The sequence below is a fragment of the Hibiscus syriacus genome, unplaced genomic scaffold (genome assembly GCF_006381635.1).
Source record: "Hibiscus syriacus cultivar Baekdansim isolate YM2019G1 unplaced genomic scaffold, ASM638163v2 tig00116965_pilon, whole genome shotgun sequence".
In the NCBI taxonomy this organism is placed as follows: Eukaryota; Viridiplantae; Streptophyta; class Magnoliopsida; order Malvales; family Malvaceae; genus Hibiscus; species Hibiscus syriacus.
The window spans coordinates 5,931,268-5,947,694 of record NW_024063490.1 but is presented as its reverse complement, the minus strand read 5'-3'; the positions used below and the strand labels follow the sequence as shown (position 1 = coordinate 5,947,694).

Genomic DNA, 16,427 nt, shown 5'->3' with positions numbered 1-16,427 from the left:
TATATCACAACGAGTGAATTAAATTAAGGGTAAAGTATAGTAATGGTCACTCAACATTTCTGAAGCTTGCATTTAGGTCCCCAACTTTTAAAACTTGCAATACAATCCCCTAACATTTAATCCGTTTGCAATATGATCCATGCCGTTAAACCACGTTAGAAGAAGATGACATGGCAGTTAGATACATTTTGCAGGTATGAAAATTAGGGTAAATTTGCAGAATAACAGAAAACTATTGGAGAAATGACAGAATGAGGAACAAATCACTGAATGCGCAAGCCGAGAAAATTAATCCATCTTTTGTTTCGGACCAGCAACCTCCATTGTTTATCGTACATCTCGCAGGTCCAAAGGCTGTAAATGGATGATAAATGACAAGTGGAAATCGATGAATACATTGCCCATGTTCAATCTAATTTAAATAAGGGAAAAAAGCTGCACCTTCACAAGATATGGAACTATCTCCTCTATACTGCACGCCCTTCACAATGGGGCATTCGCATACTCTTCCCCTAAATGTGTCCTGAACAAATTCAACATCCCTTTTCATTAGTAGGATTTGTGGAGGTAAACTCTCGCATATTCGATTGCAACATCGAACCATGTAAACTTTCTATACTTTACCCTGTATGCTGTTATATTGGCTCGTTTATCATGCCAACATCCACCATTTCTTTCAAGGCACTCATTAGTTTCAACATCTATTAAAATAACATGAAGTCAATATTAAATAAGAGTGTAAACCGAATTTAGAATGTAAGCGGATCGAATCTACCTGCACTTAAACAAACGAAGGTTTCGTAGTCTCCTTAAATCCAACACAGATGGCCTTCAGCACTGCACTTCTATCCAGTTTCCCTTCATAGCAGGCAAAACAAGAACTTCAGCATCATTTATATAATTCAATAGGAATGTTACTGTCTCGTCCACCGACATGATATGTAACGAACCTCGATATTGAACATTATTGATAACCAATGTTGGCAAAATGCTAACGTCACCACGAGAACCTTGGCCAACCTAAGTGCCATAGATTGTAGCAAAATATGAAAGTTGACATTTGCATCTAGTTAAGATCATTAATCTTAAGATATTAAATTTGTTCTTAATATGGGCGAAGAAAAAGGTGTACCCGAAGTTTTTGCTCCTGTTTCAAGAATTCGTTTTCGACGTCAGCTTCGGGATCACCCATGCACTTTTTGATTTTCTCAATAGGCAAATCTGGTTAAGCATACGAACCCGATCAAGCGAGAACACTGGAAGATACACAAAAATCCAGAAGAAAAGAACACTTACCAAGAGAACTCATGACACTCAGCACACTCTTTGCTATTTCTCTTCACCTTCATCGAACACCTGATATGGAAATCTGTCACATAATCCCACCAAATCCAGGGCCTTTTGCTCTCATTGGCAACTCTGTGCACACAAAGTTGTCTCAAGTTCTCAAACACCACATCATTTCCTTGATAACCCTCTCTGAAATCATGTTCCGGATCGGGAGCACAGTATCTTCCATGGTTTATACACTGGGACTTGCACTGACTGCTAAAGATAAAGGGTTTAGGACAATACCAAGTTAGGTAATGTGGTGTGAACAAAGTGTAACCTCCCTTTTCAAGTATCTGGGCATGGCCTTTGAAATTCTTTATGAAATTCATCTGCTCGTCGCAACGATCTCCGTATTCATCTGCTAAAGATAAAGGGTTTAGGACAATACCGTTTGCAAACGGTATCTAACTGCCATGTCATCTTCTTCTAACGGTGGTTTAATGACGGGACCATATTGCAAACGGATTAAATGTTGGGGGGCTGTATTGTAAGTTTTAAAAGTTGGGACCTAAATACAAACTTCAAAAATATTCAGTGACCATTACTATACTTTACCTTTAAATTAATGAGTCGACACATTAATTAATTGAACTACTAATACAGTGCAATACTCAACTATCTTGAATAACACATGAGTAGGGATTTTTTTATAACTATCGGTATCTGATCTATTAATTGATTAATACAATGTTGTTCTGATTATTTGGGTAATGGTTTTTGATTGATATGTTTGTGTTTGTTCTCTTTTGATATTATTATATGTATTATGTTTTTTTAACTAGGATTAGGAAGATATTTAACCAGAATATAATAATGCTTCCTTACGCATGATTCTTTTATATGAATTCATATCATTTTGCAAAGAGAAAAACATCACACAACAAGTTTGAATTTTAATATTTTAAGAAATCATTACTATATGGGGTAAACTACATAAATAGTTGCTAACATTGTTTTGAAAACCGGATCGGACCGGCCGGTTTAACTGGAAACTGTTGCCTATCCCGGTTCAAACTAAACCGGTTGAACCGCTACTAGTGAACCGGCCAGAACGTTGAACCGTTCGAACCGGACTGGCTGAAAACCGGAAAAAAACCGGGAAAAACCGCCAATTTTGTTTTTTTTTTAAAAATTAAACCAAACGACGTCGTTTGTTAAACGAGCCAAGTCGAACTCGAGTATTGCTGAGTTCGACTCAAACTTTAAAAGTAAGTTCAACTCGACTCAAACTCACGAACTAAAAATTATCAAGTTCAACACGAACTCGAAATATAATATTGAAACTTGAACTCGAAAAGGCTTGAACTAAAAAAAAAATTAGAAGCTCGATTGAAGCCTAAAATTTGAGATTGATTGAAGTGAAAGAATAGTTCACTCTATGCTCACCAAAAGGCTCATGATTTTTAATGTCAAATTACTCTATTATTTATAGAAGTTAGTTGAGATGCTCTTCTATGTTTCTTAGCCATGTGGGATTGTTTTGTTCTCATATTTTTACTCTTTAGACTTTTGGGATGTTCTTCTATGTTTTTTAGCAATGTGAGATTATTTTTTTTTAAAATTAAACCAAATAATATCATTTTGTTATGATTTTTTTAGTCTCAAATTTATTTTTTTAATTATAGTTATATAATTATATTTATTATTTAATATGTTTTACCTTAAATATTATGTTATAGTTAATTTGAATCATTTTGTTTCACTTGATTTTATGGTTTTTAACTTATATATGTTATGACTTGCTTTGAATATGACTTGTGATATACAAAATTATTTTTTATTAAATATTTTTGGTATTTTTATTTAATTTTTTAAATAATTATGGCGTCGTCCGGTTCTTTCGACCGGTCGGACCGGTTCAACCGATTGAACCAGTGAACCGATAGTATAACCGGTCCGGTTCTGAAAACCATGGTTGCTAATGCTTGGATAATTTTTTTACTTTTCTCTTTGAAGTTTGATAAATAATTAATTAGTTATTAATGTTATCGATTTTTAACAAATCTATCACTCAACGTTAACCAAAGTGACAGAAAGTTGACGTGGCATACTAAACGTTGTTCTAACATCGTTTGACCGTTTGACCATTATTTTGATTGATGTTTTCCTTCCATCTCCCCTCACTCATTTAACTCTCAAAACCCATTATTTGTCTTTAATGAGGGCTAGTCACTACGTCATCCCACAGCTCTGCTTTTTGCTGCGACGTAAGAGCTGACTCACCATATAAAACGGAACTGCTTTGAAGCTTGAGAAACATAAAAAGATAGATGATTTCCAAATTTTAAGAACAGAATTTGGGGCTGAGAATCTGTTTCACTAAATGCTTTTTAAGTAATGGTTTGCTTCCAAAGTTATCTTAAATTTTTTGACGATAAGAACAGGACCGAGAGACATTTGCAGGAGAGATTTTGTGGTTCTGACTTTCCATAACAATTTTTTCCAAAGAGCCTAATTCCACTAATTTCATGCAGGATTCATATTATCTAAAGTTATCTCCAGCAACTAATTAATGATTATCATTGTCATTGCCATTAACAGCGAAAACAAGTAGGACTAAAAGTTAATTTGGAGTTTCATCAAGGAAAAAGCGAGAAATAACTTAATATAAACATATTATTTACATATGAACTTGAGGATGTGGCTGCAGTGCCTTTTCTATTTCGAAGTACTTATACTCTAATATAAACATATGGGATGTGAGATTATGAAGCATCTTCCTGTGTTGAACTCCTTCCGGAAGAGATGCTAATTCTGGGCAACTTAAATTGGTCTAACTCTTCAGTACCAAGAGATTATGAAGGCCCATCAGGTAGAGAAGCCAGATTAGAACAATAAGAATAGTTATTCCTCTTGGCCATACAGTCCTTGAGCGCATTACTCATTGATTCGCCTGCGTGAGCTTCGTCTATCTAAGCTTTGAAATAGCAGAGGAATCAAAGTAGGACACTCATTGATTTCCAGATTCTCCACGGAGATGAAATTTGTTAATCCTTGAGGCAAAGAGTCTAGATACTCACACCAACCAATTTTCAGTGGCTTCAAAGATGTGGTCGGCCCTCAATCGGATCGTGGCTTGAAGAGGGAAGATTAAAAAGAAATTGTGGGTTTTGAGGAGTTGAAATAATAGTCAAACGGTGTTAGGTCGGCGTTTAACGTGTCATACCGGTAATGACGGTTAATGTTGAGTTATTGATTAGTTATAAATTAATAACGTTAGTGATCGATTTTTTACTTTTAAAATTTGAGTGGAAGAAATAAAAATTTACTCAAACGTTACTGATTCTTTGTATAATTTATCATCATACAATAAATTATGGGTATTTTTTAGTGAAAGTGAATGGATGGAAAGGAGAACACGTATCCAATGATGCACGTACAAACATCAAATCGAGAGGTTATTAATAACTATTTCCAGCGTAAAGTACACTGCTTTTCAGCTCGTACTTCAAAATATATCGGTTCATGCATGCCCACATTTCTAGTTCTTTTCGTGTTGCTATTTACGCTACGCATGTGCATGGTTAGACTTTAGAGTTTCAATTTTCCGATAAAAAATAATTTCATCAATACATTTTATGTTCTATGGTCACTCAAATTTATTAAACGATTTTAATTATTAATTAAAATGTTTTTATATTTTAAAATTTTAAATTCAAATAATTAATCGATAAAACTTTCGTTATCAATCTTAAATTATTAAAAAAAAAGTTATACCACGATCCAATAATAGTTAAATGCTATTTGGTAAAAGTAGGAAAAAATATGCACCAAATATAACTTTTGATATTAAAAATTTAAGAATATAAAATCATAAAAATTTAAGAGGATCCCAACACCCTCACTCCATGCACCCCCGCACCTCAAATGAATGACTATTTACAGAGTTTAAATGTGGAAATTACAAACTCATACACTAAATGGTACTAATATATATATTAGTCTTATATTTAAATTTTAAGTGGTGATTTTTTAGTTTATTTTATAATTATATAAACGCATTCTAATTATTTTAAAATTTAATTAATATAACATTAAATAATAACACATACTCACTATTTTTTATGCATATAGAGCCGTTAGTTTTCTTCAAAGGAAAATATATTCTAAATTATAATAAAATTCGTAAACTAAAGACATAGTTAGAATACTTTTTTTATAACCAATAATATAAGATCAAGATCGTCCCGGAGCGTGGGAAAAAGAGGCATTCGCTCAGGACCTCTCTTTCCTGGGTCCAAAATTTTAAGTTCACGTAATTTTTTTAATTAATCATTTATCTATTTTTTTTATTTTGGTAATCCAATTATTATTTTCTCAAAATCATACTTAACATTACATTTTGTTTCTTTTTTTATTATCCACCATTAAAAAATAATGGTGAAATTGATTTTTTTTCACATAATTATTCTTTTTATTGACAAGATGAAGAAAGTTAAAAATCTAACATGTATCCTTTTATGTTTGTTTCGTGAGTAGTTGGGTGCTTAATAATTTTTTTTGATGTTTTCTATTTAAAATTTAATGTATTTATTAGATAGTTTATTAAACGTGATATAAAAACAATTTACAAGCAAATTTATTTAGTTTTTTCGTTCTTACAATTTGATTTTTCTGTACTTGTTATTAGAGACCTAATTTCTATTTTCGCCCCAACCCACTAAAATCTCATAGAAGAACCATACAAGAAAAATATTAAAATCTATCCGAAAAACTTGAACAAAAGATAGGTACAAAAAAGTTTGGTCGCATCGGCAAACAAACCATAATAGAAGATTAAACTATTGAAAGACCATCGACAATCGTAAATCAGAATCGAGTATTGTGAGAAAACCATTACGAACGCAAACCATGTATCCAAGTCCAATCCAATGATCCAAAGCATAGAAGATCAATAGAAAAATAAATAAACGATATCTTGATCAATCACAACGTCAAATCTAACGCTAAAAAATTAAACAAAAAACTCAACCAAATGACCTATAAAGAAAATAAAAACATACCAAAAAGCAAACATAATAGAAAAAAATATGACATAAAGACAGTTATTGAAAATTAAAAATACCAAAAAGAAAAAAAAGATACAATAAAATTTAGAGAAAAATAAAAAATAGAGATATTTAATCACCAACACTAAAACTAATGTTATCGTTTTTAAAAGCAAAGAAGAAAAAGAAGACGAGGGAAGAGAATATGGTTTTAAGGTTAACAAAATAAAAATTTTATTTCTTCAAAATCAAAGAAAATACCAACAATCAGTTGGTCTAGTGGGATGAGACACTAAGTCTCTTAAGCAAGGTTAGGAGTTCAAATCCTGACGTTTGCGAATAGAGCAAACTGGGTTGGGAGGGTCATTCTCGACTCTGCAATACCCGATCTAGATTAGTCGGTCAATAGATCGGATACCCGTGATTAATTAAAAAAAATACAAAATAAATTTTATAATAATATAGATGATACAAAATTAGAATCAATTAAAACACGATCCATCCACGTTAGTAAATCAACCAACGAAACATACGCTCAAACCCGTCACAACCGATCATACGCAGCACTAAAACCTAGACATAACCACAACTACGCGTATTTCCAACTCCCGACGGCTCGGCAACCGCCCACGTTCCTGCACCATCAACGCTACACACACACACACACATATATATATATATATACACACACATATTTATACAGCTTACACTTCTTACAAACTTCCCCTCTCACAATATAAAGATTTACAAAAAAGATGTTCATGGTTAGTGACCAGCAGATGCTGCAGTGTGATCCGACAGTGTCGGTGCTGCCAATGGAGAGAAAGTGGAAATCCAATGTTGAAATCGCTCCCAATTGTCCTCGCTGTGCCTCTCCCAACACCAAGTTCTGTTATTACAACAACTACAGTCTGTCTCAGCCCAGGTGCTTCTGCAAAGGTTGCAGAAGGTATTGGACCAAAGGCGGTTCCCTTCGGAACGTGCCGGTCGGCGGCGGATGTCGGAAGAGTCGACGAGGTAAGTCTAACAGGGAAAGGATCGAGAAGAAAGATCGAATTTCGATGAATCACAGTAAGAATTCATGTACTTCTCCTGATGGGGATCAACCGGATATCGATCTAGCCATTGTTTTCGCCAACTTCTTGAACCAGCCTGAGCCTAATGATTCATCAATGCAGTGCCAGAAACCAGTTGTTCATTCGGTTCCGGAGTCTTTTACCGATGAGATCGATGCGTTCGAGTTACGAAATTTGTTAGCAGCTGACGATCAAATGGCGTTGTTGGATGATTTGTGGACCAACCATGATGTTGCTGAAACGACGCCGGACTTTGAGTGGCAGCCGATGGTGCAAATGCTACAGTTTGAGTCCTTTCCGGTGGATGATCAACTGAAGGGTTCTTTTGATCTTTCTGGGTTTGGAGTTTATTCAAAACATTGAAGTTGAAGGAACTTTTCCAATTTTTTATAGTAATTCATACACTGTATTCCTTCCTTAATCTACTTGATTCACAACATGAACTAGCTAAGATTATGGAAATTCATTATTTGAAGAAATACATGAATAATACAATTTTCTTGAACTCGTTTAAAATTTACGATTCATGAGACAGAATTATAAATATTTATAAACTGATTCAATATTTCTTAGTATATTTTAATATAATTATTTTCAGATTCAAAATTATAATTTTAACATTTCTTAGTATATTTTTTAACTTATCACAATCATATATAAAATAATTATATATTTTTCTTTTAATATATTTAATTTTTTAAATAATAATATTAAAGTAGCCCTTAATTTACATCACATGCATGTGAAGTTATAGGAACAACACATGGAAGTAGAGGAGGAGATTAATGTGGATCTTAGGATGAAAAAGACAGGCCGAGGGGGGATTAATGTTGGTCGATTGTTAGGGTTGGGATCAGTCCACCTCAATGCATTAAAATCTTTGGAGTTGGAATTCATTTACCTTCCTGATGTTGACCATCACATGATGTTGCCGACTATATGTTAGAGTTAAAAAAAAACAAGAGAAAATTGGAGACAAGGAGTTCTAAACTAGTCTACTAAACCTCTAAGATGCCAGACTCTAATTTGACTCCAAAATATGTTATTTATAGGCTTGGTATCATCCCAAGGATTGAGGGTACGAATATGTCATTCAAAAGAGGTTATAGACCAAAGTTTTGGGCCATGGATTGTTGAATCAATTGTCAGTAGGTTATGTGTACGTTATCGATTGATTAAAAAAATTCTAAACATATATAGTACCCTATAATTATTCCAAACTATTAAAAAAATAGTTTAACTAATTATATATCTTATTATTCTTTAAACAAATATTACTTTGTAATGGTCGTTATAAATATTCATTACAAATTAGCCAATTAATTAATGTTTGACAGGTGGCCTAATTTTTTCTTAATTTAAAAAAAATAAATTTATATATTTTTTAAAAACATATATTTTCCTTTTTTTTACAAAACACTAAAAAATCATAAAACCTTGAATGACATATTCGTACCCTCAATCCTTCGCTAGAAAATAACCAATCAAAATCTTGAATCCCTTCCTCTTCTTCTCGTTCTGCTAATCTGAAGCCTGTTTACTCCTTTGTATCCCTTCGTCGCCCCATCTCCACCAACACCACTTTCATAACCATTGAGACCTATGTTCCTTTCACCTCTCACCGGTGCGAAGCCCCCTCACACTCTGTCGAGACCAATCCTAATGAACTGCTCACATTCTTCCAAGACATGATCTTGATGCATCAGATGGAGATCGTAGCCGACTAACTCCACAAGGCCAAACTCATTCAAGGTGTTCACCACTTGTACGATGGACAAGAAGCTGTCATCGATGACATGAAATTAGGGATATAAATTTTTGGATTTTTGTAATTTTAAAGAATTTAATTTTTTAAATTAATATTTTTAAGTGTTGTTAAATAAAAAATTTAAATAAATAAATGTGATACGTATCATATAACGATTTTTAACGATCATTACGATGTATGTACTTAAAAGAGTATTGTTGAAAAATGCTAAACACCTACTTTGAACGGAAAATTCTCTAAACACTTAAACTTGGTGCTTATATTAATTTATTCATTAATCTACTTTAAATTCACTAATAAATCATTATCTTAAGTAATGTAAGATCAATACTATTTAGTAGTGTTTGTAAACATTAAAATAAGCCGTCGTAAGAAATCGAGTCGATCAATTATCAATTAGTTTAACAAAATAATATGTTATATCTCTTTAATAATGTTTAAAATTTAAATTTTAATATTGTAGATGAAATAAATTAGATTATTAATCGTTTTATTACAGATTTTTACGATATCCGATCTAATAGTTATTCAATTATATTGTTAATAAGATTTATACCGAGTAATATCTTGGAACTTAATCCTAAGGAATTGGTAAGATCAATAGGTCATTTTAAATTTCTTAATTACTTTTTAATAGGGCTTTTCCATGTAATCAGGATGGAAGAAAAGGGTTGATAAGATAAGGGTATTTTATAAATTTATCATTAAACTTTACTCTCTCTCCTATTTTGCTTACTAAACTTTAAAGTTTTCAATTTTCTCACTGAATTTAATACATTAATTTTTTAGTCACTCCATCGTTAAATAGTTAGCGGCGTTAAAACAACGCTATTTTAAAAAACAAAATTTCCATCAAATGACGCCATTTTACATTTATATAAAAGCTCATTTATAACGCCGTTAGTGAGAAAACGATCGAGTGACCAAAACATCTAATGTATTAAATTTAGTGCGAAAATTGAAAATATTTAAAGTACAATAGTGAAATAGGAGAGAGAGTAAAGTTTACTTGCCAAATTTATAATTTACCCATAAGATAATTATTTTTTAAAAGATTTAAATTTCTCATATATTTTAAATTTTTTATATATTTTATTGATATTTTATTTTTTTCATCTAAAATTTATAAATATATTTTTTAAATAACTTTTTAATGTTACTCCTAAAATAAATTATTATATTTGACCTATAGATAACGTATCACACAATTTTATAAGAAAAGAAAGAAATTATTTATAAGTTGGCCGAAATCTAAACCCTGTTAACCCATCATTTCATCTAACTTAATAGCGCTTGTAGTAATCTAACAAGTAAAATCATGATTTGTTAGCTATTCGTTCACCCATCTTAGTTGCTTAGGTAGAAATCCAACCAAAAACGGAAAGATACACTACATTAAAACTGGTTTTTTGCGACATTTTTTTAACCTATAGCGACGTTTATAAGCGCCGCAAAAAATACATGCGGCGATATGACAAACGCCGCAAAAAGCGTCGCTGAAAATAGCACAGCTAAAGTTCGCAGCGTTTGGTAACAAAAAACGCCGCAATAGGTAACGATATATAGCGGCATTTTTCCAACAAACGCTACAATAGGTGTTTGTATTTAGCGATAAAAGTCGCAATAGGTGCGGAGGTTTAGCGGCGTTTTTTCCACAAACGCCGTAATAGTGTTAATATTTAGCGACGTTTTTCTCACAAACGCCGCAATATGTTGTGACATTTAGCGGCGGTTGTAAGACAAATGCCGTAATAGGTTGTGACATTTAACGGCATTTTTCTCACAAACGACGCAATAGGTGTTGAGATTTAACAACATTTTCCCACAAACGTCGTAAAATGCTTATGTATATAGTGGCATTTTCTTAAACGCCTCAAAAGGTTAAGATATTTTTGCGGCATTTTTAAATACAAACGCCACTAAAGGTATGGTATTTAGCGGCATTTTTAGGATAAAAACGCTGCAAAATGTATGGTATATAGCGGCTTTTTTGTTACAAACGCCGCTAAAGAACACATATTTTAAACAATTTAAATATTTTCTTCGATTACCCTAAATCTATTTTTTTCAACCTATTCCTTTATCCAACAAGCATGACATCAATAACATCAAACTCTATATCCATAACAAGCAACATCAAATCCAATATAATAAATAAAAGTTTTCATTAACGTAATATTAGTTCAGTTAAACATGGTTCAATAACATTAACATAAAGTACTCAACATAAATGACACTATGATGGTGGATTCTGAGGTTGCATTTTCTGTAACATCTGCATCATATCATTGAGTCGTTTTTCAAATTCTTCACATCTCTGCTGATATGTTACTTCTCTCTGTGCTACCGCTACTTCTCTCTGTGTTGCCAATGCTTCTCTCTCTGCTTCCCTTCCTTCATTTTCGGCTTTCATGTTAGCCATTTGTTGATCCATCTCATCAAACTTTTGTTTTAAACGACTAACTTCTAATTGGGAAGATTGAGACTGTGATGACATGTACTGTGATGAACTAGATCCAAAATATTTGGTGGGAGTAATGAATGATCCTTGACAGCGCACTCGACCATATCTTTCAGGACCTAAAACTTCATTAATAGCTTGGTTTTCAATGTCATCATCATTAACAAGACCTTGACTCGAAGCAGTAGCATGATACTCCGCCCTTTTCTCTCTCAATTTTTGTTAAAATAAAGTGAATAATTAATTCAAATAAAAAATGTCATGGTACAGATATAAATAAAGTCAGGTAAATTTAATCCGACTATCCAATAAACATACCACAATTTCTACAGCTTCAGCAATCATAAGAGTGTCATCCTTCTTTGTATGTGTCATGTCAAAGAGTTGGATTCGACCAACTTTAGAACCAGATGTATTTTCCTACAATGTAACATAATATAATTACTTTGAGTTAGTATGTACATGTAATACAAATAACTATGTGAATAATCTATAATACCTCCTCATTAGCTATACAAGCAAAGCTCTTCGATCCAGCCGTGTGCATAAACTTTTGTTTTGCCTGCTAGCAACACCAACATACTCTCGGTCATACAATGTCAAACAACCACTTTAATGATGATTTATAATTCGTTAAAATTATTTTTGAAAAGTACATCATACCTGTCCTTTTTGTGAACTCCAAAATCTGACTGCATCTTCCCTTGGTACCTGAGCATTCCAGGTGGGACTGTTTGTAGCTTCTCTTCAAGGCTGAGATCATTCTTGAAGTATTTCTTCTTTAATGAGCTCTTGTGGTTTCTCCATCTTCCCTAACGCTTGCTTCACAAAATCGTCAGAGACTTCTAATGAAAATCTCTCTATACAACAAATAAGTGTGCAACGTAAGTATAAATTAGTATTGAATTGTTATAGATTATTTATTATAATGACATTATTACATTAACAAAATCTAATGCCTGATTTTTGTTACTATTAGGTGTTTCGCGCCACGACTCATAATTGATCGGTAACATATTCGCATTACGTCCAATTATGCCTAAGTAACCAGATAAAGATATGCTTCTGGGCCAATAGGTTGACCGGCATCGTTTCTTGAAACTTTGACATGGTGCCCAGGAGGAAGTTGGTATAATTCCTTCAACGTTGTACGTCCTCTAATCTTGCGCGTTCAAACATTTTCAACTATATAAGAAATTATTAAATGTAAGTTTTGAAAATAAACAAACTAATAAATAAAGTTTCAAAGATTACCTTGAATTTCTACATCTTCTTCAACAGTTTCAGGATCTTCGGAAGACTCAACTGCATTTGATTCCTTGTTATTTCTTTGTTCATGGTCTTTAGAACCTCGAACAATCCGTAAATCACTTATTTTTCTCCTCAGCATGATATCTGTAATAAACAAACATTTGTAATAAGAAAACGAATTAATTAATGAATATATTGAAAGACAACATCTTAAAAATTATAGCACTATAAATAAATAAATGAAGATATAAGCATACAACATTCTTATGTAATGTTAGTTGTCATAAATATCTTCAGCAACGCCCTCCCGAACCCATTGAAATTGTGTTGTATTAGTGATAGTTTCATCTAAGTTTTGTGGTAGTAGAGGTAAACATTTTGATCTTGTTTCAATGTCATCTCTACTTCCATCCCCGATGTCTATCAAGTCTCTGGGAGTATTACGGAGCACAACATACTAACCGTCATCCATTGGATCGTGACAGTAAAATACTTGTTTTACTTGAGAAGAAGATACATATGGTTCATCCATCAATCGTTGACCAATGTGAATTAATCAAGAGAAATTCACCATTGTAAACCCGAATTTATCTCTTTTTATGCATCTGTTTACGTCAACCCAGTCACACCGAAACAACACAACCTTTCGTTTTCCATAATAATCTAACTCAATAATGTCCGTAAGATTTCCATAATAATCGACCTCTCCCTCCTACGGATTATTGTCCCTGACACTAGCATAACTTGTAGTTGACGAAGTAACTACTACTCCACAATTCTGTGTCCTCCTTAATCTTTCACAAGATTTCATATGGAACCTGAACCCATTAATGAGGAAGGTATTATATCTCATTTCAAGCAATTATATTTGTTCAAAAATCATATTATTTGTCGGTTTTATATGAATTGCATTACAAAAAAATTATTATAAGTTCACTTTATAAGTCGAACAGTTGTGTCTGTGTAATCACCATTTTTCAAATCTACCCTTATATTATTATTATTATATTTATATTATAAATATTATTATTATTTAAAATCATCCAATACATATTACAAAGCCCAAAATAAAACCGGCTCCTTTCTACAAAATAAGACCCAAACAGGCCCCAACCTAGAACCTGACCCAAAACCCAAACAGAATCCGACTTGGAGCCCAAAAGATAGAGCCCAAAAGATAGAACCCAACCGCGATCATAAATCTAACCCTATCCCTAGAGTAGCCGCCCAAGTCCCAACCAAAGGCCATCGTTCTCTGCCCCAATACCCGAAGAGCACTCTAGCACGCCACCACTTCCACCAACACTCCACGCAACCCTGCAAAAACAAATGAGAAGAAACAAAATAACAATCATTTGTAATTGCTTTGTAAACGGTATAAAGACCCATGCATTAGAAACAGAAAATCTCTCGGTTTTCTGATATAAAAAAAACTTTGTTGTAACATTGTTTTTTTAAAGCAAATAAATAACACTTCAAGGTTACCTTTTTTTTCTTTTCGAGTAGTATGTTTGTATTCTTTGATCTTTAGCTTCGAATCTCAGTAAAAAATGGTTTTTTCTTCAGTTTCGAAAAACCTAAATAGTAACATCATTTTCGAATAACAAAAGGAGAGTTTTTTAGTCTATTAACAACCAAGGCACTTCAATAAGAAAAAAAAACATTTAAAATAAAAGAAATAACAGATCCGAATATTACCTGAGTCAGAGAAGTGTCGCTGGAGTCCAGGGAACCTGAAGAGTTTGGGTTGTTTTTGGGTAGTTTAGGGGTGTTTTAGGTGGTTTTAAGCCCTAAGTTACGTCATAGGTGGGTAGATCTATGATTTCAGGATATTTTGGGTTTTTCGACCATCGTGTGCGGCGATGAAAGGGGAGAGCGTTTATAGGTTTTTTTTTCTATTTTGGGTTTAAAATGAAAAAAGGTTGTTATTTATAGAAACAACTTCGGGGGAAATCACGTTGAGGTCCCCCACTTTTAGCATGTTTTTGCAGTTTGGTCATATATAGGGACCAAAACTACTATTTTTCTTTTTCTATGTGTTTTGTATTTTTTGGGTTATTCTCGTTTTAGTCCCTCTGATTTTAGCGTGTTTTTACATTCTGGTCACTGTAGGGTTTAAAATTGTAATTTTCCCCTTTTCTTTGCATGTTATATATATATATATAAAATTAATGTTTGGTCCTTGTAAGTTAGACGTGTTTTTACATTGTAGTCATGTGTAGTGACCTTTTAATTTTTTTAAATTCATGTGGACTGATTTTGTATTTTCCCTTTTTTTAGTTTAACAAGTTATTTTAGGCTTGAATAAAATGGTTAATTATTTTTAGGTCCCTGTAGTTTTGGTGTTTTTTTTCATTTTTGATTCATTTTAATAAAATGGATAAACTTTTTTTATTTGTTTAGATTTAGCCATTTAATTTTGATTCATTTTAATTTATCCCCTATTATATGTTTAATTTATTCTTTTTTTAGTTTAGTAATTCGATATTTATTTAATTTGGTCCTTGTGCATGCTTATTTTATTTTTATTTTTTATGTTGTGTTTTTCTTTTCTTTTTTTTTAATTTTAATTAGGTTGTTTAAATGATTTGATACTTCATAGTTTTAAGTTTTAGATTTCATTCTTAGATTAGGTTAACACTCAAATCGGATTTAGAAATTAGGGTGACGTCGTAGTTATTAATTAGGGGCAATTCGAGTCGAGTTTTTGCATAAGATGCCTGATTACTCGAATCGATTACTCATCCTTTTTTAAATTTTATTAATCATCGATAGTTTCTAAAAAAGACACTGTAGGCTTAGTTTTTTAATAGGATAGTTTAGACAATAATTAGAAATTTGGTTTATTAATTAGTCCCCAAACTTTAGAAATTATTAATTTAGGTCCTTAACTTCTAGTCTCTTAGAACTCGGTATTTTAGATCCTTGACCTTTTAGTCCCTGAACTTCAATTAGATCTTCAAGGTCGACATAATTAAATAAATTAAATAGAGCTTTCACTTTTAGATAGATTTCAATATAGTCCTCTTAATTTAGGGAATAATTCGATTGACCCTCGCCTAAATGCTCAAGGGACCATCTCGGTTATTCGATTCAATAACTGGTTTAAAAATTAAATAGGGTTAATATTAGAACCTACACTTTTAGATTTGTGCCTTTAGGTTCTTTAATTTTCATAATTCGACAGTTTAAGCTAGAAAAAACCTTAATCTACCCTTATTTAATTAGGATTAATAATAATTTATTTGATTGTATTTTATTTTAAAATTTAAGGCAATACTCACTTATTAGGGAATTAATAGTATATCTCCCTCAATTATGCACATGGGTGACTACTGGTGATTCTTGAAATATGTCGACATCCTTTTCAAAACCACATCATGATTTCTGAAATTAAGGCAATGTCCGATTATTAGGCACAATAGTCGATCTCCCGCATTTATGCTAGGAGGCGAATGCTATTAGCCTTAATAAACGAATACCCTTTTCAACTTGGCATCTGTAATAATTTTTAAATTAAATAAAGTTCAAACTCAAAATTTTTGATTCTA

General features: G+C 32.4%; 1 protein-coding gene and 1 pseudogene across 1 annotated transcript; one reads left to right on the top strand and one right to left on the bottom strand.

The window, feature by feature from the left end:
* Positions 1–232: 232 nt before the first annotated feature.
* Positions 233–1,747, bottom strand: LOC120191148 (annotated as a pseudogene).
* A 5,288-nt stretch (positions 1,748–7,035) lies between these two features.
* On the top strand, positions 7,036–7,893 carry LOC120191259 (dof zinc finger protein DOF4.1-like). Its single transcript, XM_039194244.1, has one exon. It carries the CDS (start codon positions 7,076–7,078, stop codon positions 7,757–7,759), a length of 684 nt encoding a protein of 227 aa, XP_039050175.1. The 5' UTR covers positions 7,036–7,075; the 3' UTR covers positions 7,760–7,893.
* Positions 7,894–16,427: the final 8,534 nt, after the last annotated feature.